Raw genomic sequence first — 27,822 nt, forward strand, 5'->3', positions numbered from 1 at the left:
TACATATTACATTGGCATTTCTTTAATAAACATTTGCCAAAGTGGGGGGGTGGGGGGGGGGCATATTGATACAAAAAAAAAAAAAAAAAAAGACATTGATGCTCATATCCTTCTTGAAACTGGTAAATTATCTCTTTCATTTTACAATGGCTATTGACAAGAGCTGGTGAGGAACCGGTGAGAAAACAGTTTTGATTCAATCACTTGTTCATTAGATACACCAGTTCAAACAAGACTATTCACACAAGTGCTACCAATCTCTCGAGTCCTCTAAGAGCCCCTCTAGTGAATTTAACCTTGTGACAAGAGCCCATAATCGTTGAATCATTAAGAGAAAAGAAAATGACCGAAAAATGAAAAGAAAACTTACATTACTGGTCATTTGCAACGTGTGCAGATACAGCACATTAGTCCTTTCACACCTTTGTTTGTTTCCACCTACTTTATTCAGTAGTGCAAAACATTGTAATACTAGTCTGTCCTTATGCAATTAAAGGAGACACTAATGTATAGGTCATAAAAACACTTACCGTGGCATGGTAAATGCACACTCAAAAAAGGTACAATTTTAATTTAAAAGACAGCAGTAGAATAGATTACAAAATCATTTGGAGGGAAAACAAAAAACAGCTCTATGAAATGGTATGAGCGGGAAAGGAAAATTCCCCTACCAAACAGTTCGTCCCATGGACACATTATTAGAAATATTACAAATCAAGTGAGCTTTTAGTCCACTTAGTGCTGGATTGAGGGCAACAGCATCTGTCTTTTAGAGTCGTCCTTTTCTGAGGCATTAGTAAGTTCACTGTGTCACTTCTGAGCCAATCAAAAAGGGAGTCCTCTGCCCCTCAGTGCCGCTGTGTTCACATGGGGAACGTACCCGAGCGGGAGGGGTGGCGCCCCTGACTGGGATGGTGAAGTCCAGGCTTGGACTGGAGGCGGTGGGGGTATGGAAGGGGGCCCGGGGCCCACAGGCAGCGGGCTTTGATTGTACTCAAAGCGATGGTCTTTGTCTCCACTGAACACCATACCGCCACCTCCAGCGCCTCCACCAGCACCAGCCGCACTGGCCGCACCTCCACGAGGAAAGGTCTCTGGGGCAAGAGGTGTGTGGGGGGGCATGCCTCCCCCCATCATGTGGCCGAGGTAGCTATCCGCAAAGCCGGGAAAGGGCGGAGGTGGCCGGCTATAGTCTGTGGGTCTAGGTGGGGGTGGATAGTCAGGTTCTGGAGGTCTAGGAGCTTCTCCTTGGGCAGCAGAAGAGGGCAGATTAAGCTTGGGCTCGGGGGCCTGTCGGTAGTCCAGGTCCGCACAGGGAGGGGGTTCTGGAGGTTCTGGGGGTCTCTGGTCTGGTGGGAGAATGGACAGAGGCTCCAGAGCCCTGGAGGACGAGCTGCCACCTTCATTCACTGCAAAACATCAGACATGCTGTAAACTTAAGTACATAGCAGAAATCAAGTGGTTCACACAAAAATGTAAGTTTTGTCATCATTGATTTATGTTGTTCCAAACCCATATGAGTTTCTTTTGTGGAACACAAAAGAAGTTTGGCAGAATACTCCGAAAATGTACTGTGAAGCTGTAAAACTGTGAAGCTCCAAAAAAGACACAAAAGAACTAGCAGTCGACCAATAAATCGGCAAGACTGTTAATTAGGCCGATATTTGATATTTTCTAATTATCGGCATCGGCCGATACACTTTCCTGTTTGGCAGATTAGTACTGCAAACTGCGACGGCGCTGAGAAATGCCTGTTTGCTTGTGAAGGAGCAATCTGAGACATGTAACAGTCACAGAAATGCACACAGTCTCGCCAATGCACACAGTCTCGCCGGCTCAGATGAGAGGTCAAAGTCTGCAGGTTTCAAAGCATTTTGGATGGTAGCCATGCCCCACCCCCCACTCAAATAATCCAAATGCTGCTTTCACAGCTGTCACGTCCGTAACTTCATTTTCCCCATTTATGTGAAAATCGACAATGAAGAAAAATTATTCTTAGGAGTGCCAACACCTCTACATTCGGTGGCTATTATTATTTCTAAATTGTGAGTTTTTACAGTGTGTGGTCTCCCAAAACATAATCACATCCTCTAAACAGAATTTTTTTTTATAATCTATATATTAAAGTTTTTGTTTGTTCGTTTGTTTTGTTTTTTTACCTGTCAGCAACTTTGGCAACGTTACAAACCCGTTTAATATTAAACCATCTATACGCTTTTATTTCTCTGGAATAATTCAACCTGAATTACCTGACTAAAGTATTGACAGTGAAAATCAACAGCCTCCGCCTTGCATGTTCTCAACTCACATGTTTATGAGGCAGAAGCAGCAGTGGTGCCACCCAAGGTAAGGCTGAATGACACTTCTTTGGCACTCAAGTGCTTATTGACAATGCACAGGACAGGGCATTAACCCCTGATATTGACACCACCCCTCCCCCTCTTTAAATTTTTTATGGATTTACACAATTCACGTGGGTTACATTTTTTTAGATCTGAAAAACTGGAATTCCAGATTAATCTGGCAAAATAACATCCCTTATATCTTTTAACCTTTAGCTCTGAGGGCATTTTAAAGATTTCCTGTTTCAGTGGCATACCCAAAATTAAAGGCTTATACCTCGAGAAAAACAAGGAGGGTTAAGTGTTTGGTATCATTGTAAAGAAAACATTAAAAAAATTATATAGATTGATAAATTCGGAGATTCAGCCTAAGAAACTGCTGAAAAATCACAAAAAAACCTGAGCCAGAAATATTTTTTTTATTTAATATTTTTTCTGATTTGACACTATATACCTCAGGGTGTAAATAAGGTGACTCTGAAAAATGACATTTGTTTTGTTCATAATCATGCAAATTGTAACTGAGAAAAATGTTGTGATGATACGACAAAGCAATCAAAAGTTATAGCATTACAAAAATAATTTATCCTAGTGTCTCCAAGTGTCTAAAAGCTTCTCCAAACAAATAAAACATAATAATTGTACATAAAAACTAAATACACATGCAAACAACGACTAAAGGTTTGCATAGCATGCAAACAGGGTCCGAAATGTACTTTTTAGCCTAGCAGCCAAGGTGGACGGTAGATGAAAAAAAAATTACCAGCCAGTTATTATTTTTTAATTGCATTTTACAAGTGGATTTTACAGACATAAGAGAAAAAGAAACAATACTGTAAGCATGTTTAAAATTGAACTGCTTTTTAAAAGAATTGTATTGTTTTATTTTATTATTTATGAAATGTTTAATTGCCAAATAGTCCATTTAGAATTATTTTTTCAGATTATTTCCTTATGACAACAAAACTAAATTTGTATTTTAAACTACATATTGTCATATGAACAACCAGTAAGTAACTCGCATGAGTCTTCTGAGCCTTAGGTACACAACACAGTAACAGTTCTTGGTTTATTTGGAGTTAATTCAGTCAGCTCCAACTGATTCTTTGATTCACTAAAAAGAGCCGGCTCATAGAGTCGTTCATTTGGGAATTGGACAGCACTGGTAGAGCTGTAGTTGTTGATTCACTAAAAAGAACCGGCTCAAAAGAGTAAATATCTTTGGGAATCAGACTACACGCTCATGTGTTATGTCTCACGCTGTAGATTCAAAAGAACCAGCTTAAAAGAGACATTTGATTGGGAATCGGTCTATTCTGGTAGAGCTTTATGTCTCGCGCTGTAGATACAGAAGCAGTGAGGGTTGCTGCGGTGTTTAATGGTAGTGCAGGAAACACTGAGTATTTTATTCCAGTTTTCTGTCCGCAACGCCGGAAGAATGTAGTTCAAGAACCGTTAATGAAACAGAACGTCATGAAAATCATTTGGTTCCTACATCATAATGCAATCATTACCAGAGAATTTGTATTTGTGGTGGTGGGTTATAAAAATTACTCGCTTATCCACTGGCGTGGTCTTCCCTTTACCGCAATGGCACGAATGCTCCTGAACATTGCCATTATCTTGCTTCTAGATTTACTGCTAACTGAGACTATCGATGAGCAGCGGTACTAGCTAACGAGAGCCGTTCTAGGTTAACACCTGCAACCTTACTGGCTGTAGGCCTACAGAGTCCCCTTGAGGACAAAACTGGTGTGTTACATTATTTTACATGCTGACAAACTGATAGAAAGAAAAAAAGCACCCACCAGAATGGCGTGTCACACTGTGAAATTCACCAGCCAAATAGAAAATGTACCCACATTTGGCGCTTGGGTGTTAATTTCGGACCCTGCATGCAGACATGATTTAAATAATGAGATTTTACATAATGACTTTCATTCTGTGCCATTTGAGTCCTCATTGAGTCTGTCATGTACTTGGCACCATCTCCTGATGGCCATATGTAACAGTCACCAATCACATGTCTCTCTGCCCAAATATGGATGACTTTTTGCACCAATTAATAAATTATCAAAACAGAACACTTCTGATTTGTCTGCAAATTTCTAAGCCCTTGTTCAATTTTGGTCATAATGCCTACATGCATTTTTAAGTAGAGCTTCTAAGCTTTCAAACGATAGCTCTTTTGAATTGGTCAAGATTGCAGTTATTAATATTTTGATAATTATATTTTTTTCTTGTGGGCCCAGATTTAACTCACGAACCTCACAAAACCTCCAGCGACATATTCCTGTGGAGCACTCATAGATCTTCCTCTGAAGCATGTATTATATCAGCCTGACTCACAAATGTTGCCCAATAGTCAGTCCGTGACAAAATGCAATCATGAGTACATACCATCCCTGGTTAATGGATTACTGTTAATGTTTTAATAATTTATTTTTGTATGACTAAATTGAACCTAGAAGCTGCTGCTATCTACCATCTAAAAATCAGGGATGCAAACTCGTGAGAGGCGAAAAAGGTGAGAAAGTCATAGCAGCTCTTTCAAATGTATACTTTCAGTTGATTCCTTTGTTGTATTTAAAGCTTTTTTTTTTTTTTTTTTTTTTTAAAGTGTTTGGGCATAAAGTAAAATTTTAATAAGGAAAATGTAGGCAAAAAATATGGGCAAATTAGCTTCAGAAAGGGTGACTAGCTAAAAGGTGAGTAGATTTCTGTCTTGATTTTTACAGTTTTGTGTAAAATTGGGTAAATATTATGCTAAATAAAAGATTTTCAAATTAAATTTTTAGCAATTTTATGTGCATTTCATTTACTATGTGTGATATCACATATCTGCCCACCTGTCCTCTAGTTATCTGCATTGGTCATTAAAAAACCCATATCGGTCGATCACTAAAAATCACTACAAAAGTCCTCCCTAAGACTTGTGTACTGTTTTCTTATACAAGTCTTGCATTTTCAAATTTGGCACGCTGCAAGCAGACACGAGACTTATGAAAACCAAACCTGTAATTTTCAATCTGAACACGAACATTAATTATATTTGCGAGCGACAACGGAGGGGAACATTTTCAGTGAATAATGACTTAATTTTGTCTAGTTTTTATACAAAGCCAGCATATGGGTTCAGAACACTTGGAATATAGTGCACAAATTGTATGGATTTTAATGGTGCTTTCTGGAGATTGACAGTCCCTGGTCACTGTATGCTTACATTATATGGAAAACAGCACCTGAGCACACCATCTTGCTAAAGTTAGCCTTGTGTGCTCCGTGGGTGAAAGTTTTATAGATTAGAAATGACATGAGGGTGAGTAAACGATGATAAAATTGTCATTTTTGGCTGAACTATCCCTTAGATGAAATTATTGGTTACCTGGGGATACAGAGCAGGGCTCAGATGGTGGTTTTATCTCCGGTGGCAGTGGGGGTGCAGTGCTCCCACCCGCTGTGTTTGAGATGGTACTCTCTCCCCCCTCGAACCCGATGACCTCTCCTGCCGCACCCTGTTGGACTTTGAGAAGTTGTGCGAGAAGCATGGTGACGGCGGTCTGCGTGGCGGCAGCAGAGGCCTCTCCGTCAGTCTTGCCTTGCTGCTGAGGGGTTGGTGGTGAAGGGGGCTTCGGCATGGGTGGGGTACGGGGTGCTCCGCCTCCTGATGGAGGAGGCTGAGGGGGTTTGGAGACTTTAGGGATTGGAGGTGGTTCCGGGGGTCTTTCAGACTCTAACGGACAAGGGGGCAAAGCCTTGGTAAGCTGCTGTAGCGTCTCTGGGTTCATTTTAGAGCCCATTGTCTGTGCAAACTGGGCCGATCCCACTGAAGTGTTCTTGGACTGGAAGAGGTTTAAAAGCACAGCCAGCTGTTCTTGAGTCAGTTGTGAGTTTGGACCTTTGGTGTCTAGAAGGGAAAAAAAGAGAGAAACTTACATGGTTTCCAAACAGATACTTGATCCAGGGTTAGTATAGTTTTTCATTTTGATGGCCATTTTGTTTTCAACTTGTCCTTTCAATTAGGTTGTGTTTACACTTACAAATGTTAGTTTTGGTTTAGTTCAGTATTTTCTAGTTATCTTTCTATTGAGTTTTTATTTTAAATGTGCATTATCTGATAATATTTCAATATGTGTAACACTTCAATTTGTCTAGTGGCATTTTCATGTCTAAAAACTGTCATATTTTATAATATACTGTGCATTAATAACTAAAACATTTATTTTAGTTTAGTTATTTTTGGAGTCATGGAAATTTATTTTAGTTTAGTTTCAGTTTTTCCAATTATTTTTATTTTTAATTTTTACTTCAGTTCATGAAAGCATAGTGTTCGTTTTCATAAACGGTAATAAGGTCCTTGTTCCAAAAGGGCACTTGATATTTTGTTTCAAGATTTGTTGCTTCAAATTTGAGGCAAAGAGAAATGGGTGGGGATGCCATTAACCAATCAATAAACAATTTACTGCTACAAGTTTAAAGTCCAAGGGTCAATTTCTGTGTCAGCAAACTTTGACAAATACTAGCTTCTGCTTGCTATGAGACGTCATGATTTATGCATGCTGATGCAAAACTAGATTTTTACATTTGCTGAAGTAAATGTGAGTGTTGCTTGCCTGTGCATTGCCATGGTGTTCTAAGTGTTTTAGCGCATTGATATGTGGTTGCTAGGGTGTTCTTTGTGGTTTTTACATTGCTGTTAGGTGGCTGCTTACTGGCCGAAGTCAAAAGAGCCTAAATTTCTATAATATTCTGTTCCCAAAATATAGCTCGATAATAGCACACCTTAATAATACTTGAGGGTTAGGGGTCAAGAAAAATCCCTATTCCTCAATATGACCAATAATAATAGAAATGCTTAAAGCAAGAATGTCTAACCAACCTAAGACGTACACAGAAGGGTTATAAAACTAAAATCAGGATACATCCTGGTCAAAACAACTGGTGTATGTCTAGAGTATGTGTGTGCATAAGGATAACCTGAACACAATGACTGACAATAGGTGGATTTTTAACAGCGTATTCTTACCCAAGAGGGCTGCAGTGACAGCAGCGCTCTGCCCTTTGTGTACTCCAGCAGCAGGGAAGCCCTGTGGGGTGTTGCTGCGGCTGTCGTCCAGACCCAGCTCCTTCCGTGGGGCTTTGGGGGCAGTTAGCTCTTCAGGCATCTGCTTTTGCCGGCGTCGTTTCTTGCTCCACAATTCATGGCAGTCCTGCCAAAGAGGGAGACTACAAAGGAGAGAAATTGTAATAGAATGAAGCCACCGAGAAAGAGAGTAGTATACAGGGTTTTTCAATGACAGATTTAGACCAGGATCTAGACCAGCGGTCTTAAAACTTTTTTGATGCAAAGGGCCCTCCTAAAATAAAGTTTACTATCTGTTTTCAAGTATAAAGTCCTATTTATACTGTGTGAGAAAAGCATGATAATGACATCATGTTATTTGAAAAAATATATAATTGACTTTTATAGTGTCACTGTATTAAAGCCAAAAGAAATAAAAAATATCAGGAAAAATTTACTTTATATTAACTTGATAACTTTTTTCTACCCACTTTTAATGTTAGACGTATTTAAACTAGGGATGCACCGATACCACTTTTTCTCTTCCGATCCGATTCCGATATCAGAAATCTCAGTATCGGCCGATACCGATCCCAAGCCGATACCAGTGTTGTTTTTTTGCATAATCAGTTTAGAATATCTTTACATTATCGTGTGGAACTAATTGGGGGTACTCTTTAATATGTAAAGAAATACAGATCTCTAACTACACATTATTTCAATATAAATGTATTGCTTATTAAGAAACACGTTATTGTTAACTAGTATACTGGATAATGTAGCAGCAAAATTAACAATAATTCCAGTCTTCAAGTCTTCAGTAGAAAAGTGTTTTATTTTTGCCTTTTTTTTTCCAAAAATGTTTCAACTTGCATCTGGACTTTAAAGGATTCAGATCTCTTTTTTGTTCAATTTAGTCGTAAGACATCAGTCCACTTTTCATTCACACTTTTTGGAACCCATTCAACTTAAATATTGTTATAAATTGTAAACAAATACTAATGATGACAATAATAATAAAAAATTGTTATTAATATTATTATTATTGACTTAATTTTAAATACAACAGTAATATATTGAAATTGTGCACTTTTTAAACCTTATGTCATTTTTGGAGCTTGACAGTAACGGACATGACTAACACACAGTATCGGATTTGGATCAGGCTTGTCAGAACGATACCCAATCCGTCTAAAAGCTTCAGTATCGGAGCTGATACCAATCCAGGTATTGGATCAGTGCATCCCTAAATTAAACCTTGTTTTTATTTACACATTTATTTTTCCTCTGAAAATGTCCCTGATCTAGCTAACAGCCTGGGCTGTGTTTCCCAAAAGCATCGTAAGCCTAAGTAGATCGTAGAAACCATTGGTGCCAATGATCATTTTAAGATTAAGCTATGATCAACTTAAGCTTCCAATGCTTATGGGAAACGCAGCCCTGGTGTATGTATGGTATGAGCAAATGAGACACATTAAATTGCTGAAATTAAATATATTGCACTTATTTCCCAAAATATTTACTAGGGAGGCACCGTACAAAATATGTCTGCCGATACCGATAGTTTGGTGGTTCTGCCTTTTTATGCTACCTTGTTACAAATCACTGCTAATTACTAAAACAAATGTATAAAAAAATAATTTAATAACATTATTCTCTGTCTCTACATGTCTTCCATGTTTCAGAGTAACTGCTCTCAGTTATAAACAAAACATTGCAACAAAAACCACATTATTAATTCACATTATCTGAATTCTGAATGATGCAGCTTGTCCCTTTTTAGCTGAAGTAGGCTTTAGCTTAAAACAAAACTTGGCAAATTACTTGCCATGTTAAATTTGCAATTTGGAATGCCCAATTCCCAATGCGCTTTAAGTCCTCGTGGTGGCGTAGTGACTCGCCTCAATCCAGGTGGTGGAGAACGAATCTCAGTTGCCTCCGTGTCTGAGACCGTCAATCCGTGCATCTTATCACGTGGCTTGTTGAGCGCGTTACTGCAGAGACATAGCATGTGTGGAGGCTTCACGCTATTCTCTGCAGCATCCACGCACAACTCACCAGCCGCCCCACTGAGAACGAACCACATTATAACGACCATTAGGAGGTTAACCAACGTGACTCTACCCACCCTAGCAACCGGGCCAATTGGTTGCTAAGGAAGCCTGACTGGAGTCACTCAGCACGCCCTGGATTCGAATATGTTACTCCAGGTGTGCTAGTCAGCGTCTTTACTTGCTGAGCTACCCAGACCCCGTTATTTTAAGTTTTAACGGTTGTTCCACCTCGTAAAATTCTAGCAGTGCAAAGCTAACAAACTGCAACTCTGCTGTCATTGTCGCCTATAGGGCTGGGTATTGATACAGATTTCCAGATTCAATTCTGAATCAATATCGAATCATATGGGTATATTTCAGCTCTAATATTCCTTTTGCTTACATATGAAAGAAATCCCAGCTAATGCTGTTAATTATACAAGGGACCTTCTAACTAGGTACAACACGAAAATATGTTTGTTTACATTAAGTCTTTACATTGATTTGTTGAACACGTTCTAAAACTGGTACTGTCCCTTTAACAAAACCAGCATTTCTTTAAGGAACGTCTGTAGATGAGTGTATGTTAACGAGACTTGGATGGCTTTATCTCATCTGTGCCATGCATGATTAGAATTAAATGTTTCTTTTTTGTTGTTTTTGATCAACAAGTGACTGTATAGAACAGAAAGGGTATTAAAAGAGACATTATTCAATGACAAATGGGTCACCTGGATCTCATCTTCTGGACAAACACACATTACACGGAACAACTTTTACACGCAGTGAAAGGATCTCGCAGCTGAATACTCCACCACTATACTACACAAACACTGGTGAGTGAAATTTGAACATTTAACAGCCAGTTGCCAAATACAGATATTTTACTTGATGGTGATTTTTTGAGAAGTTGTGCGTGATTTCCTATCATTGTTGTAGAGCGTGGCGCATAGAATTAAAGTTTGATCTTGGGATTTAAGAGTTGATATCGAGCTCAATCACGATTCATCAGGAAAATCTATATTTTTACCCACCCCTATTGTCACCCAATTCAAAGTAATTCCACAAAAGAGACATTTCCTTTCACACACAGCACAAGTTGTAGGCGAATTGTCTGATGTGTTTTTCCGCCCACCTACTGAAAAAAAAAAAAAAAAAAATAATTATAGGTCCTGATAATTTGCAATTGATGTTTGGCCGATACATCTTTGCATCTCTATTATTTACTTAAAAAAAAAAAAATAATTAAATCTGAAAACAGAAAATCGTTTATTATCCATTAACTGTTCGTGGGTTTGCAGTACAAAAAAAGAAAAAAAAAATCATGGTAGTAGTAGCTAAAGTTAATATATAGAAGGGAAAGTAAGGGGTAAATAGAGTAAAAAACAAAAAGCTCATACTCAGGTGGGGGCATCTTTTCTGGATCCACATCTTTAAGGAAGTCACTGTTGAGAGCTTGTTCTGCAGTGCAGCGCTTGTTCGGATCCAGCGCTAACATGTGGTCAAACAAATCCAGAGCCATGAGGGGAATACTGAAATGTACAAATCAACAGTCACTGCAACAGCGGAGGTGCTCTCTCAAAATGTCAAACACACCAAACAAAAGATATATGTCTAATATATATATATATATATATATATATATATATATATATATATATACACACACACACACACACATATACACACACACACAGTATATCCTATATTAATTTCACCCTCGGTGAAGTTATCATCTATCACCTGTCAGATGCCATGAGTTTTAGTATAAACTTCAAGCCTTTTAAAACAGACTAAACATGTTTCATTCCTTTCAGATTACTCACAAAGCAAACTCTTCTCTTAGCCTCCGCCGGTATTGTTTCTTTGGTTTCATGGTGTTGAAGTAGGGCAGCTTGATCACATCTGGCCACACGGCAGGGCAAGGGCTGCCACAGATACGGCTGGATTGGACACATTTAAATAGGTTACCTGAATGTCAGACTGCTAAAAAAGACCAAGTAGTATCAAGTAGGGGTTGACCGATATGTTTTTTAATGGCCGATGCTGATATCCAGAGAGCAGAGTGGCTGATATATCACAATTTAATAGCAAATGACACATACATAAATGGGTAAAAAATGAATGTAATTTTTTTTTAGCATTATATTTACTCAAACTTTCACACAAAACTTTAACTTTGTAAAAACAAAAAATACAAATCTTTAAAAATAAGATGTTGTGTGTTTTAGATGGTAGATAGCAGTTTCTCCTGGTTTCTGTTTAGTCTTGCCATTTTAATTTTTGTCTGCACACAAACAAATTTAATACATTAGGAAGGAAATAACAACATGTTAACATTAACAATCGCATTTTCTTACAAAAATATTCAAACTAACTGTTCATACAGTGCACAGTGAATATGACATTTAGCACACGATGCACTTTTACTTTGAAGTTGCTCTATCGCTCATATGCGGATCCAGTGAGAGCAGCAATCTACTGAACGCTTCCAGTTTACTCAGCCCAGATCGCCTGCTTGGAGTGTCATGGACTGACCCTTGTGAATTTGAGGGAGATCTAGATCCAGGCTGACAGAATACGCACTTCAGAAGGAAGACATAGAGCACTCCACAGGAAGAAAACGCTGGATGTGTGCAAGTTTTGTGAGGTTTGTGAATTCAATCTGTTTAAACGAGATATCCGCATATTTGCAGATGTTGTATGATATAAGTTATATTGATATTTTTATCATTAGACAAGACAGTTAACAGTTAAAGGAAACTGTAGAGAAGATAGAGAGAATGAAACATCATGAGCTCATATGCGTCTCAGGGCAGTTTAAATGAGACTGTGTCGCACACCGGTCTATTGTTGTAGTAACACGATGGCATGTAGCAACAAAACAAACTGATTGGTTGTTTATATGTCTCAGGCTCCTTCACGTGCAAACAGGCGATTCTCGGCACCATTGCGGCTTAAGAGGCTAATCGAGCAAGTTACGGGAAAATCTATCAGCCAATGCCGATAATTTAAAAATACCAAATATCAGTCTTGCCGATATATCAGTCAACCACTGGTTTCAGTAATCAACATTTTTTCTCAATATGAATTCAAAAAACTCTGTGTTACCTTATCAGTTCTAGTTGTGCTAGCTCCTGGTTGGCCTGAAAAATGGGCTTCTTAGTGAAGAGCTCTCCCAGAATGCATCTGTGTGACATAAAGGGTTTTAAAACCTTCAGCAGGTGAAAAACTTACCATTTACACTCTGAAAAGTATCGCATTTTTTAACTGCTTCCTTACCCGCAGCTCCACACGTCAATGGCTGGCGTGTACCTCTCTTCTCCTAGCAGCAGCTCAGGTGGGCGGTACCACAGTGTGATCACTTTATTGGTGTAAGGTCGGCTGGAGAATGCAAAAGACAAGTTTGAGTTTGCTCTACTCAGTTTACGCAACTTATAACAGCTGGCTTACTTGCTGAATCAAATAAGATGTTCCTTATTGTGGCTTGTTAAACAAGGGTACGTACCTCTCTTCAGAGTTGTACAGTCGAGCCAAACCAAAATCTGCCAGCTTTATCTGACCCCTGGTGGGTAGTACAAATGGTGAAATTATTCAGATGTTAGATTTGCTAAAGTATAAAGTTAAGACTAAAAGTTTGGTCTAAAAATATTTAGAGTTATGACAGCTCGTGTAAGTAGCGCTGCAGAATTAACCGGTTCAAATGGCCAACAAAATATGTGCTGCTAATGCAGGCGGTGTAAAACAGGTTTTCTACATGTCCTCATTCATACCAGAATCTATTGTGCACTAACTTGTTATTGAGCAAAATGTTGGAGCACTTGATGTCCCTGTGCAGGAAGTTCTTGTTGTGGCAGTAATCCAGTCCCTCCAGCAGTTGCCTCATGAAAGATTTAATGTGGCTCTCGTTGAAGTGGACAAGACCAGACTCCAGGAGCCCCATAAGGTCGTGGTCCATGTACTCAAACACCAGGTAGAATGCCCCTTTTGGATTAAAACACAATCATTAGGACAAAATAAAATGGGAAAACCTTTGAGAGCTCACATCAACAATAACTTTAAACTCCAGAGACGAAAGAAAAGGTCATTTCTGTGGTACCTTTGTCATTCTTGAAGTCCAAAGCATCCTCTTTGTCAGTGACTATCTCCTTCATGTTGATGATGCTCTTGTGGTTGAGTTGCCGCAAGATCTTGATCTCCCTGATGGCTGTGATGGGGAAGCCCTCCTTCTCGTTGTCCAAACGGACCTTCTTTAGTGCTACCAACTCAGCTAAGCAAGTTAAGAAAGATGTTTAAAATATGCAATGTGATTAATAGTCTCAGAATGCATTAACATTACTTAGAATTGTAACAATGCAATATGAAACTGATTAAGTTCACTGTGAACTTCAGCAAAGAGAGATGAAACTGCAATTTCAGTTATGGTATTTTAAAGAAAGAATTAAGAACATCCTTACCAGTATCTTTGTCCTTGGCTTTGTACACCTGTCCGTAAGTACCTTCTCCAGTGATCCCAATGATTTCAAACTTGTCAACACATCGTTTTCCCCAGTCTATCTCTGTCTCCTTGATCTCCCCAAAGCGTGGACCACAAATTCTGAAAGGCAACCATAAACTAAATTTTAATATTTTATACTATAACACTGAAAAATAGGTAAAAGTTTATCAACACTTGGATGTTGGCTTGACAAAGCCTTGTCTGAAAGTTTAAACTAGATTTAAAGGTTTGAAGATTGATAGTTATATACATTAGAGTAAGACAAACCACCAGCTAGCTATCTAGCTAGAAAGACAGATCACACATAGATTGTCAGATAAACCATCAGATAGATAAACCATCAGATAGATAGAGAGAGAGAAACTTAGGATGTTTCTCAATGTCAAGAACGCAGAGAACGGACTTGCATTCTTATGGAGACCAGTGTTGCCAAGCTTCCTTTGGAAGAACGAACTCGGAAGGACAGGAGGACATAGAACGCATCAACTGTGAGCTTTGAGATGTGCTGCGATCTTCCTGTTGCACAATTGCCCAGCCCAGCACATTTATAGCCATTGAGAGAACTACTAGCATCACACACCAGTGAAAGCATTATTAGCATAACATCAGTGAGCTTTTGCAGGACTAGTGAAAGAATAAATCTGTTAACAATCTTTTCCTCCATGTGTTTATTATTTTATTAAAATGATGCCCAAAAAAACAACACATTGACAGACTATAACGACACTCATGAGCCATCAGACTTTCACAAGCTTACAGTGGGAAACTCTCGAGGGAAAACACAGTGACTTCTAGTAGTGCCACTATGACTTCTGGGAATTCAAATGGGTTCTTGCCCACAAGTCCCCATCTGATGCATCCTCGATATTTAGCCTGATCAAGAACACATCCAGTCAAGCATTCTCGGAACTTGCGTTCATGAGTATTGCAATTGAACTTCGGCAGTGGATGACAACGTCGATCGGGTTCACGATAATGTAAGAACACATAAGAACACACATTGAGAAACATCCTAAAGAAGATCAGAGGCCTTCCGTTGGTTTGTTTATATTTGAATTTTTTGACAGTTGGTGTTTGAATTAACAAGCATTCCATTGACCTGTTTGAACGTTCCATCAATGTAAGTCGATGGGATATTTGATCGTCCACTGTGTGAAAACCTTAAGTCCAATCAGTTAGAAAAGACATAGCACACTTTTACAGAACAGTCTGAAGGTTTGTCCCAGGTTTGGTGGATGTAGCTTGAAAGCTCAAGGTGGAGTTAGTGTTACAAATTTTGGTCTCGGTTTAGGGATAAAAAACAAACAAAACTCTAAACTAAGTTTGTAGAAAAACAGAATTTTGGCTTTGTCAGGCAAACATAATTACTAGATAAGAAAATGTTGGCAAGACTTTGAGGTTGGTTTGATGATGACTTTGAAAGTGTAAAATAGTTTTGATAGCTTGAAGTTTGAAGGTTTCACATTCCCTAAAAACAGACAGACAGACATAAACCATGAGACAGGTTGATGGACAGATGGACGGACAGACAGACAGACAGACAGAATTAGTTAGTTTGTGGGTGAGTTTGCTAGTTAGTAGTTTTGACAGCTAAAGTTTCAAATCATGAACATTATGTGACAAAGTTTTGGCCTGATGGAACGGTCTGTCAATGTAAGTCTAGGGTATTTTGAGGATATTCGATTGTCCACTACGGGAAAACTAGTCTGATCAGTTAGAAAAGACATAGCACACTAAGCCTGAACTAGGGCTGTAACGATTACTCAATTTAATTCGATTAAAAAAAATTCCTTGATTACAAAATTGTAAGTGACGCAGTCCATGGACGAGGGTCCAAACACAAAACAAAAAGAGGTGCAACTGTGTGAGAGCACTTCACTTTAGATTTGAAAAACCATGCAGGACCTAAAACCATAACATCACAGAAATGCAACAGAACTCAAAAAGATGACATTGTTTTCACAGACCCGCTGAACACACGGGTCACTGCATGCGATTTGAGGTGCTACGCATCTAGAGGCAAGTCATTCGTTCCTGTGCAGGACACACTGAACTCAGCAAAAACACACATTGGAAAGCACTTTAAACATATCTACACAATTGTTTGCAATATAGGCTTTTATGATGCAACATAAAATAATGACAAAGACATCTGTCGGACTTGATTAAAGTTACACACGCAGTGACGGATGCAAACACTTTCTGCTCCGCTAATCTGACTGAATCCAGACGATCTAAGGTTATTTTCTAACTTTCCTCCTCATGTAAATTAGATTTCACGATGATTACGTTTGTAATAGTTCGCAACACCCCACTTCCGATAAATATTTTATAGTTTGTGGCCGTTATCAAAGGTAAAACTCAATGTGGAAACCCAGAGAACATTATTTACTGAATAAAGCCACAGCTCTATATGCTGTCAGTCAAAACTCAACATGAGCCTTTAAAGCCACACAGCTTCGCGCTCGTGTCCGCAGACACAATATAGAACTTTGGCTTACCTGGAGGAGAAATGAGTGGAACCATGTATCTCTCAATGACGCGATTACTGTTAATATTGTTAATAGTGAGGGGGCCTGGATAGCTCAGTGAGTACTGACACTGACTACCACCCCTGGAGTCGCGAGTTCGAATTCAGGGTGTGCTGAGTGATTCCAGCCAGGTCTCCTAAGCAACCAAATTGGCCCAGTTGCTAGGGAGGGTAGAGTCACATGGAGTAACCTCCTTGTGGTCGCGATTTGTGGTTCTCACTCTCAATGGGGCGCGTGTTAAGTAGTGCGTGGATCGTGGAGAGTTGCATGAGCCTCCACATGCGGAGTCTCCACGCTGTCATGCACGACGAGCCACGTGATAAGATGCGCGGACTGACGGTCTCAGAAGCGGAGGCAACTGAGACTTGTCCTCCGCCAGCCGGATTGAGGTAACCGTGCCACCACGAGGACCTACTAAGAAGTGGGAATTTGGCATTCTAAATTGGGAGAAAAGGGGATAAAAAAAATAAATAAAAAAATATATATTGTTAATAGTGTTGCATGTAAGTGATAGTTTAATAATTTAAAAGTGATAGTAAAATAGTTTAACATGAATGTAACTCAACCTAAATTTAACATTGCTTCTGAAAAAATATATATTTTATTTCCATGGCCTGCTTTCCCATATTTTAGTTCCAAACTGAAATAACTACATCATGTTGAACTAGTTAAAGAAAAAAGCAGATCTTCCATTAAAAAAAAAAAAAAAAGGTGGGCACACCTGGCGTAGCCAATCTCTGTCAACTTGAATTATACAGTATACATTTTTTTTATATTATAGATCTGCTTTGGGTGTCTGTTGGCTTTAGATATTGTTTGTACAATCATTTTGTTGTTGTTATTCTATCATAGAGTACATCAAAACTTAGGCTAATGAACATATTTTAGCCAAACATGACTTCACCTCGACAACTTTATGTAATCTGAGTTATGAAACATTTTTTTCTGATTAATCGACAGAATAATCATTAGATGACTCGATTCCCAAAATAATCAATAGTGACAGCCCGTCTGAACAGCCTGAAAGGCTGTGCCAAGTTTGGTGGATGTAGGCTAAAAGATCTAGAAGGATTTACAATTTGGTCTTGGTTTAAGGATTTTGGTAAAACCCTAAACTATATCTGTAGAACATCAGTATGTTGGCTTTGTCAAGCCAACATTATGATAATAGTGATGAGATATATATAAAAAACAAAATAAAATAAAAAACTTTGGGAATGGCATAAATTGGAAATTAAGGTGGTTTAACCGAAGGGTTTGTATGACAACATACTTTGGTCTCTTGCGTGGGATGGGGATCTTTTTATCATCTGGCAGGCTAGGGGGTGAACCTGAAGTGATGCCAGGGAGCTCTGGAGGAAGAGGGAGGTCCATGAGAAGGTGACGGGCTTTCCTCTCTGGTTTCTTCTTCCCTGTGAGAGCCGATGAGAAGTCCTTCAAGCAACTGATATGGAGAGTGAAAAAAGATAGTTAAAGTAACATCAGTGGAATTGTCAAAATATCTAAGATTTTAAAATATCCAACAGTGTTAAAGACACATTTCCCAAACTAGTAAACAGTGACCAATATGTAGCTTGACAGAGTTAATCAGTAAAGGGGTCATTTAATTTGTTCTCACAGAGGTCTACTTATAATGTAAATGTGGCTGGTCATATATTAATGTTTTGGGTTTCTGATGTCACAAAGGAGGGTTTCAGAATGAGCCATTCTTGCAGCTTATTTTCTACAAATTATATTTTTGGACTGGGGAGAAAAGTTTAAAGTGCTGAAAGTTACAGTATATTGGTATAGTACATACAACTCTTATTACAAAGAATCAAAGAAAATGATTGTCCGAAGCTTTTTTCAGCCAATACCAATGATTGGTCAATACATCAGTGCATCTCTAGTCAGAACCTCTCTTTTGAAAATAATGAGCCTCACCTGATGCTTCCATCCAGATGATCCAGGTTGTTGGGTGCTGGAGGAAGGGAGCTCTGGGAGCCGACAGCAATACCAGCTGCTTTCTCCTTGTCCTTCTCTTTTACCTGCATGGACTGGCCTCCTTTCTTCTTCTCCTCCTTTACCTTACCATCTCTGCTGGACTGCGAGGTGTCAGAGATCCTCTTGGCAGGTCTATCAACAGGGGATTGTGGCTGAATAGACACCGGAGTTCTGGGGCCTTTCTCGGACACAGGTGGTGGTGAGGGGGGTCTAGTCTTCTTGGCTGAGTGGTTGGTGACTGGGCTGGGCTGGGGTGCACTGGAGGTGGATGAGGAACCCTTGGTCGGGGTGGAGGCATTGCTGGAGTTTTTGACGCGGGCAGCCTCGGCCGCTTTAGCTTTCTTCTGCTTGCTGAGCTCAGCGGCCAGGCTGCTCTTCAGGGTCAAGTTGCTGGGGGACAGGCTGGAGGGGCGGCTGCGGGAACGCGAGTGGCGGTGGCGACTGTGTGAGCGAGAATGACGCGACGACTGATATGGGCTCCGGCTACGTGATTTTCCCGTCCGTCTGAAATACACAACATCAGATGAGACAAACACCAGAACATATGCATTTATGTGCATATGATTTACTTTATTCCATGCAACACAATGAAAGCAGCAGTGACTTGTGCTGATACAATCATATATTCAAAATATTGTGAGAAAAGGTACCAATACTTCAGATCCCTGTATCAATATTTTATTAATCTATTTGTGTATTCATATTATGACCAACAGTTCAATAATGAGATCGCCATTTCTTAGTGCAATCAGAGCTGCTTCTGTGGTGCATGAGAGACTTTTTTTGACCAAAGTTACTTGTTATGAAACCACATATGAATACTGCTACCATGATACACTGGAAGTTGCGTTTTGAAGTGAGCTTGCACTTGAAATTAGAAGTAGACTGATGTGTCATTTTTACAGGTTAATCTGTGCTGATAATTTTTTTTTGGAACTATCGGTTTTCAGCAAAATCTATGCAGATAGTTTTTTTTTATTATTATTCCTCCGCGTTCCTCTGTGGCCAGCGCTATTTTGATTAGATAATCAAGTAATCTACATTGAAGCGAGGGCATGCAAAGAAAAATGTGACTATATGGAAACGTGCCCTATCAGCACATACATTGTGTCTCTAACTTCATATCTTGTGAATAATAATAAACCTTAATCCTCATTAAACCTCATCTGGTAAAATATATGCAAAACCTCTTCATCTGGTGAATATTAGGCTATAAAAAGATTAATTTGTTAAATACTTCAATATAGAGCATTTTAATGGAGCCAAGTCTCTGTCATTTCAAAATAAGAGTCCCCTGTCTGTTTTGGGCATGTTTACAGTTAAAAGTCACACATTATGCACCAATTTTTATTTATTTTTTTTATTGGGATTTTGGTTGAACCATAAACGCAATCTGGAATTTTATTCATGTTGGACTCTTGTAGCCTCTATGTCTGTGCCCATTATAATATAGTCATTTTTTAACATCCTTTAAATCAAATTTAAAATCTACCAGCCGATTAATCGGTTATCTGCCTTTTCCACCAACTTAGTTATTATTATCGGCAAAATCCACTATGGGTCAACCTCTACTTGAAATCGCTAAAAGCGATGATGGAGCTGCATTAAGAAACTTAAGAAAACAGCTGCTCACAGACCATTTGGAATGTTTATCACCAACAGAGCATTTGTGAAGGAATGAGAAACCTCCTGTGACCATCCTAAAAATCAGCTTTACACTGAACACTTGCAGAATTCACTATCATAAGCAAAAAAAGGGGAAACAAACCACATATTCAGTTGAAGTCAGATGTTTACATACTTAGGTTGAAGTCATTAAAACTCATTTTTTAACCATTCCACAGATTTCTTATTAGCAATCTATTGTTTTGGCAAGTTGTTTAGGACATCTACTTTGTGCATGACATGAGGAATTTTTCCAACAATTGTTTACAGACAGATTGTTTCACTTTTAATTGACTATATCACAATTCCAGTGGGTCAGAAGTTTACATAAACGAAGTTAACTGTGCCTTTAAGCAGCTTGGAAAATTCCAGAAAATGATGTCAAGCCATCAGGCAATTAGCTTTTGATAGGCTAACTGGAGTCAATTGGAGGTGTACCTGTGGATGTATTTTAAGGCCTACCTTCAAACTCAGTGCCACTTTGCTTGACATCATGTGGAAATCAAAAGAAATCAGCCAAGACCTCAGAAAAAAAATTGTGGACCTCCACAAGTCTGGTTCATCCTTGGGAGCAATTTCCAAATGCCTGAAGGTACCACGTTCATCTGTATAAACAATAGTACGCAAGTATAAACACCATGGGACCATGAAGCCATCATACCACTCAGGAAGGAGACGCATTCTGTCTCCTAGAGATGAACGTAGTTTGGTGCGAAAAGTAAAAATCAATCCCAGAACAACAGTATAGGAACTTTTGAAGATGCTGGAAGAAACCGGTAGACAAGTATCTATATCCACAGTAAAACAAGTCCTATATTGACATATCCTGAAAGGCTGCTCAGCAATGAAGAAGCCACTGCTCCAAAACCGCCATAAAAAAGCCAGACTACAGTTTGCAAGTGCACATGGGGGCAAAGATCTTACTTTTTGGAGAAATATCCTATGGTCTGATGAAACAGAAATTGAACTGTTTGTCCATAATGACCATTGTTATGTTTGGAAGAAAAAGGGTGAGGCCTGCAAGCCGAAGAACACCATCCCAACCGTGAAGCATGCGGGTGGCAGCATCATGTTATGGGGGTGCTTTGCTGCAGGAGGGACCGGTGCACTTCACAAAATAGATGTCATCATGAGGAAGGAAAATTATGTGGATATATTGAAGCAGCATCTCAAGACATCAGCCAGGAAGTTAAAGCTCGGTCACAAATGGGTCTTCCAAATGGACAATGACTCCAAGCATACCTCCAAAGTTGTGGCAAAATGGCAAAGTCAAGGTATTGGAGTGGCCATCACAAAGCCCTGACCTCAATCTGATAGAAAATTTGTGGGCAGAACTGAAAAAGCATGTGCGAGCAAGGAGGCCTACAAACCTGACTCAGTTACACCAGTTCTGTCTGCAGGAATGGGCCAAAATTCCAGCAACTTATTGTGAGAAGCTTGTGGAAGGCTATCCACACGTTTGACCCAAGTTAAACAATTTAAAGGCAATGCTACCAAATTCTAACAAAGTGTATGTAAACTTCTGACCCACTGGGAATGTGATGAAAGAAATAAAAGATGAAATAAATAATTCTCTCTACTATTATTCTGACATTTCACATTCTTAAAATAAAGTAGTGATACTAACTGACCTAAGACAGGGAATGTTTTCTACGATTAAATGTCAGGAATTGTGAAAAACTTAGTTTAAATGTATTTGGCTAAGGTGTATGTAAACTTCTGACTTCAACTGTATTTCTTTGCCTGAAGGAGAGTTTGTGAACACTGCCTCTGCTGTTTGTAGTCGAATCATTTGATAGCTGAAATTAATGCAACATCCTATAAAAATGTAGCTGTAGGACTTAATTTGCTACTCAAACTGAGATTGTCCTTATGTTTATAATTACAAACATTAATATGCCTAATATAACAACCAACACAGCCCTATATAAACCCACAGAAAAAAACTGGTCTCTGTGGGAAAATAAGTCTTCTAAACGTTTCACTTTTGACAAATGTTTCGAGTTATTGTTAACACGTGGGGCTGAAAGTCATTATTTGGGCATACACTCCGGCTCGGTTTTAGACAAGACAGTAGCCAACATGGAGTAAAGTTTTAATCTTCAACCTTCAATGTGTTGCTCAAGGCCTGGTGTTGCTCACGTGAGCACAGCCAGTTGGCGCCACGTGTGTGGGTCACTCTTGATACATGTCGAAAGAGCCATCAGTGGGTGAAAAGCCCATTTTAATGTAGACATAAATAAGACATTCCTTTTACAGTTTCATCCCGACACTTTTAAATAGTTTGAGTACACTTAAAAATGAAGTCAAGCAATTTCCTCAACAACAGAGCAGTGAAATCAGTGAGCAACATGACAGACCATGTAATGCGTCCACAACAACAGTTAAAAAAAAATAACAGCATAACATGACTGCATTCTCATTTCGGTTGTGTCTCATGTCGAATAATGCATTATTGAAGTTTAATTTGAACTAAAGACATTTGAGTTAGAGGACATTCTGTACACAAACAGTTGCAGGCCCTTGTGTTGTACATCCCACAACTTCAGACAGTTATACAAAACGTCCAAATTACCCTCAAAAAACTAAATATATCCTTTCAGACCCTTGCAAACAAATAGATTTGTATTTGATAGCAAAAACAAATTTTCCCATGACAAACTGTTCTAAAAGCATTATTTTTAGCTTCTCACGACTTTAAGCCAATTATGTAAAAATTCAATAAATATTACCATATAAAGGTTAACTATGGTAACCATAGTTAGCAGTATATGTTAGTAGTATAAAATCATAATAAAATGTACTTCAGATAGTTTAAGCTTTCTGTCATGTAGGCTAATTCATTTAAATGATACTGGTGGGGTGATTCTCACGAAACCTGTCAAGAAAATGTCCTGGTCCTGTTTTCAGTACTCCAGATCAAAAGAAAAGTTATATTTTGCATATTGAAAATGAAGCCTATTTTATGGCCATTAGGATTTTTTACATTGTGACATTTTCATTACAGTAATGCACATTTTACCCCATAATTCTCATTATAGCAATGCAAATAAAAGAATATTTACATTATTATTTATTTATATGTCATAATAGTACTCCCTTGGTACTGAGTTTCAATTTCGCAGATTTTAATTAAAAAACATTATAATAATTGTACAACAGCATCTTTAATTTACTGTAATACATTAAAAATTACCGTGTTATGGTAATAAGAATCATCATGGAAAACAATGACAAAAGTAACAGTTAGTGCCCAACCGATATTAGCCTTTCACCGATATATCGGTATCAGCGTATATGTTTACCGATATGTGCAGATATGAAAACTTTTCAGAACATATAATGCAGAAAACAATGCTTTAGAATTGGTGTCATAACGTAGTTTGTCCAGCAGAGCGCGCTCCGGCTCCATTGTTTACAGAGCTGAACTGACGGTGGCGCTGCAGACAAGGCAGAGTTCAGTGGTCTCTTCTCAATAAGCTGCTAACTAGTTTGTGAAATACATACTGGAAAGTTAATAAACAATGACCCCATCATTTTATATAACTAATATAACTTTAACCCTGTCCCTGACAACCATGTCACTAATTTTTATCAATCTGTTTGCTGTTAGCCACTATAGTTTGTCAGAGCAGTCAGTAATGTAGCAGAATGAAAGTTAAACATCGGAGCATCTTTTTGCAGCTCAGCAGACAATGGTGCGGTGGTGGATTGTGTCTGTTGAGTGTTGATTTCACGCTACATTGTTACCTAGTTGGTGAGACGCAATGCCGGTCCGTCTTTTACTCTCCGTGACAATGAGCTTATAGCTAACTAGCTAACCATGTAGCTACTTTCATTGTTGTAAGCTGAGTGGAAGCTAATGTGTAAACATGTATTCACCAAACTGTTTTGTTTAGGATTCACAGTTTGGTACCCCCTTCAACTGAACAATTCCAGTCGTTGCATAAATAAAATGTAATATTTAAAAGTCTGGTTTTCCAGACATTAAAATAGGATATGTAAAAAAAGTAGATTTAATAAATAGTATATTTGCCCTGTGTAAATAATAATATATAGAACTGTATCTAAAATAAATAAGGGGTGATAAATAAATACTAATACAACAGGCTGGAAAAATAGACATTTATTAATTTTAGTATATTATATATATATATATATATATATATATATATTTGAATGTGTTGAAACTTGACACCATGCGTCGCACCCTAAAAACTGCACCGTTAGATCGGTTTCATACTGAAGAACCGCTTAAAAGTATGTTTTTTTTTCTCTCTCTCATAAATGTAAACGAGTGTAAATGCCAACACCATCATATATGTCGAAAGGATTGATGCCTGTCAACCAAAACATGAGCTCATTGATGTCATTAAATGAGTCTGCTTTTTTATTTCATTCATTACTCCTGGTCAGAGGCTTCCGTAAATATTTAGTTTATACGTAGGGTTACGTCCTACATAAATGTAATGGTGCAACGCTCAAATATTTAATAGTGTATAAATTTTGACTTAGTGCCCATTTGCGCCACAACTTGGCTAAGTTGTAACGTACGTATAGCTGGTGCAACCGGCCCCTGATGTTTATTTAGCTGTTTATTTTATTTTTATTTATTCTTTATTTTAATGGTCAGCCATTGACTGATACTAAACAGTATTGATGTTTATTTAGCTATTTATTTTATTAGAATTTATTCTTTATTTTAATGGTCAGCTATCGACTGATACTAAACATACAGTACTGATGTTTGTTAAGCTATTTATTGTATTTTTATTTATTCATTATTTTAATGGTCAGCTATTGACTGATACTAAACAGTACTGATGTTTATTTAGCTATTTATTTAATTTTTATTCTTTATTTTAATGGTCAGCTATTGACTGATACTAAACAGTACTGATGTTTATTTAGCTATTTATTTTATTTTTATTTATTCTTTATTTTAATGGTCAGCTATTGACTGATACTAAACAGTACTGATGTTTATTTAGCTATTAAATGTATTTGAATTTATTCTTAATTTTAATGGTCAGCCATTGACTGATACTAAACAGTATTGATGTTTATTTAGCTATTTATTTTATTTTTATTTATTCTTTATTTAAATGGTCAGCTATTGACTGATACTGAACATACAGTACTGATGTTTGTTAAGCTATTTATTGTATTTGTATTTATTCTTTATTTTCTCAGTGTTCATTTATCAAATTTGTTGACAATGTATAATAATGTCAAATATTCTTTGATAAAAATATTTGTTTAAGAAAGCAGCCTTCTGAGTACCTTTGCATAGTCATATCGGTGCAAAATCGGTGAACAATCCACATAGAAAAGGTCTGTTTTCATTCCAGCTCAAAAATTAACTATATCGGCAATCTGTGAATTTTCCCCCTCTAAAATCGGTATCGGTCTCAAAAATCCCATATCGGTCGGGCTCTAACAGTAAAACATCAAGCGTTACGGTAATGAATGCATAATTTCACAATGCAAAAAACCTGTATGGACCTAAATGTACGTTTCATTGTTTATGCAAAAATATATTTTAATTTATTGATTTGTTCAGTATTTTCAAAGTGTTGTAAGGGATTTTTTCATGGAAAGGTATGCAGAAAATGTTCCTACTCCCTGATAAGTGTCATGAGATATCTCGCCTGTCTCTGTGACAGCAAACAAATGTGTCCAATCATTTTGAACGTTCTCATTGTATTGAAGTTGCAAAGAATTATTGAGGCTTAATGCTTTTTTTATGCCATGTTGTTTACAACAGTTGTCAGTTGAGGGCGCTGTTATGCTGCTGCTGTTGTTTTTGACCAGCTTTCCTGCTCCATATCAGTCTCAAAGCTCAAAGGACATTTCCTTGACAGGTTTCGTAAGTATCACCAAGTTACCACTGTTTTACTGTATTAACTGTGTTATTTTGGAAGAAACTATAGTTACTATGATGGGTTGATTGCAAACAAATATAAAACAAAAAAGCAACTTGCCCACAATTCTTTGCCAGTATAAATTGTTAGAAAGCCCAATAAAAGTGCAAAACAATATGTTGTCTTACCTGACGTCCGGACTGGGGCTCGTGGACTTTCTGTATGGGCTCTTGGAGGCGCGTCTCCGCTGGCCGTACGGGCTGGAGGTGAACTCACCCTGCTCGTAGGGACTGTGACGGCCGTAGCTCGGAGACCTGCGCCAGTACGGGCTTGTCGGCGAGCGCTTCCTCTTACTACTCGAGTAAGAACTCGGTGACTTTGAAACGTTACAGGCACCGTACAACTCCCGACCGTAGTAGATCGAGTTAGGAGACGGTCTTTTAGGGCTTCTCCTGGATATAAATTGGTAGTTTGTATCAGGGGACTGGTATCCATAGGAGTAGGATGTCCCGTAAGGACTATCCGCCGCTTTGAAGCTCGGACTGGTTCTCCTATAGGCCCTGAGTTCTTCACGGTCGTCCCTGTAGGCTTGTGGCGTTTCCCTATACGCAGAAGGGGGGTCTTTCTCGGACTTGGACCTGCTTTTGTGTCGTTTGGACTCCTTTTTGTCCGTATGGGACGAGGCTGATGAAGGCTTCCTCCCGTTGCTGTCGTGATTCCTCACGCCGCTGCGGGACTTGAACGCCACGTCCCGCTCCTTCCTCTTCATCTCCCTCTCCGGTCTGCCTCTCTCCGCCGATCCGCCGCTTTCTTCCCTCCTCGGGTAAGAGGACTCGTGCTCTCTCCTGCTCTTCCTGTGCGGCGTGGAAGCTCCGCCGAAGCTGGACTCCTGGAGCTCGGCTTCGCTCAGCCGGTCCACAGGCGGAGTGTCGGTTCTGGGTGACGGGCTGCCGGAGAAGCGCTCGGACTGCGAGCTCACATCATCATACTCCACCAGAGTCCGTCCATCCCCATCATCGCGATCATAAACCACCTCTTGCTGTTGCCACAGCTGCTGCTGCTGTTGTTGTTGCTGTCTCTCCCGAGTGTGCTTGTGTTTCTTCCTCCGGGAGGAGGAGGACGCTGATCGCCCCTTCTCCCGCTGTCTCTCCCGGTGGCCCCCGGTCTTACTCCGTCGCTCCTCTCTCTGGCTCTTTTGTGCCGGCGGGATTCTCCCCCGACCTTCACGGGGAATGATCTCCGAGTTAGGCATTTAATATTCCACTTTGATCACTCTGAAATGCGTGTGTTGCAGTCCCCGGCAAACAAAGCACAACATTTGAAACCCACTTTTAGCACTAGTGTAGCACCGTTAGCTCAAATAGCAGCACTTTCTCTTTCCGTGTGATCACACACCGATCAATCCCGTCCAGATCACACCGAATCCAACGCGTTTAACCATCCCGACGCACACCAACCCAAATAAATCATTGAAAGGGGCCAGAAATGCCAATAAAAGTCTCGGCGATGCCGGTCATAATCCAGTTGTGCGCATATGAAGAAAAGATTTTGTTAGCCAGCCAATGCTAATTTAGCGAATAATCCGCACAACAGCCTTTAAATCAGCCTCCATGGCTCGGATAACGCTGTACCACAGTGAGCAGTTAAAAATGGCTCGTTTTCAGCGCCCAAAAAGGTTTCCCGAAAGAAATATCCTATCGAAAACGAGAGATTAATCCACACATACTTGTGCGGGGCTCAAACTTCTTGACGCCCTCTCACACCGACTCACTTACAAGGAAGTAGCACGCAGGCTAGATCAGTGTGGAGTTCACTTCTGCAGATTCCACAAAAGACAAACCTAA

General features: G+C 39.1%; 1 protein-coding gene and 1 long non-coding RNA gene across 2 annotated transcripts in view; one reads left to right on the forward strand and one right to left on the reverse strand.

Moving 5' to 3' along the window:
- LOC127431510 (cyclin-dependent kinase 13-like) lies at positions 1–27,739 on the reverse strand. The gene is made up of 14 exons (XM_051681949.1): positions 26,167–27,739; positions 18,390–18,953; positions 17,740–17,910; positions 13,895–14,034; positions 13,537–13,707; positions 13,232–13,421; positions 12,946–13,002; positions 12,720–12,821; positions 12,549–12,626; positions 11,264–11,380; positions 10,838–10,969; positions 7,369–7,568; positions 5,728–6,249; positions 1–1,409 (listed from the first exon to the last, which is right to left on the reverse strand). The coding sequence occupies exons 1-14, from the start codon at positions 27,228–27,230 to the stop codon at positions 826–828; spliced, it is 4,092 nt and encodes a 1,363-aa protein (XP_051537909.1). The 5' UTR covers positions 27,231–27,739; the 3' UTR covers positions 1–825.
- Positions 11,731–27,822, forward strand: part of LOC127431518 (uncharacterized) — a 33,561-nt gene continuing 17,469 nt past the window's right edge. Inside the window, exon 1 of the long non-coding RNA XR_007895620.1 lies at positions 11,731–12,087. This is a non-coding gene — a long non-coding RNA (uncharacterized LOC127431518). The remainder of the gene's footprint in view (positions 12,088–27,822) is intronic.

The sequence above is a fragment of the Myxocyprinus asiaticus genome, chromosome 41 (genome assembly GCF_019703515.2).
Source record: "Myxocyprinus asiaticus isolate MX2 ecotype Aquarium Trade chromosome 41, UBuf_Myxa_2, whole genome shotgun sequence".
In the NCBI taxonomy this organism is placed as follows: Eukaryota; Metazoa; Chordata; class Actinopteri; order Cypriniformes; family Catostomidae; genus Myxocyprinus; species Myxocyprinus asiaticus.

Excerpts from the sequence above, each read along its gene's own strand:
- LOC127431510 (XM_051681949.1), bottom strand. The coding sequence starts at position 27,230 with ATGCCTAACTCGGAGATCATTCCCCGTGAAGGTCGGGGGAGAATCCCG. Across the intron at positions 17,911-18,389 it reads CATCTGGATGGAAGCATCAG|TTGCTTGAAGGACTTCTCAT; the intron begins GTGAGGCTCATT and ends TCTCCATATCAG. Across the intron at positions 13,708-13,894 it reads AGCCAAGGACAAAGATACTG|CTGAGTTGGTAGCACTAAAG; the intron begins GTAAGGATGTTC and ends TAACTTGCTTAG.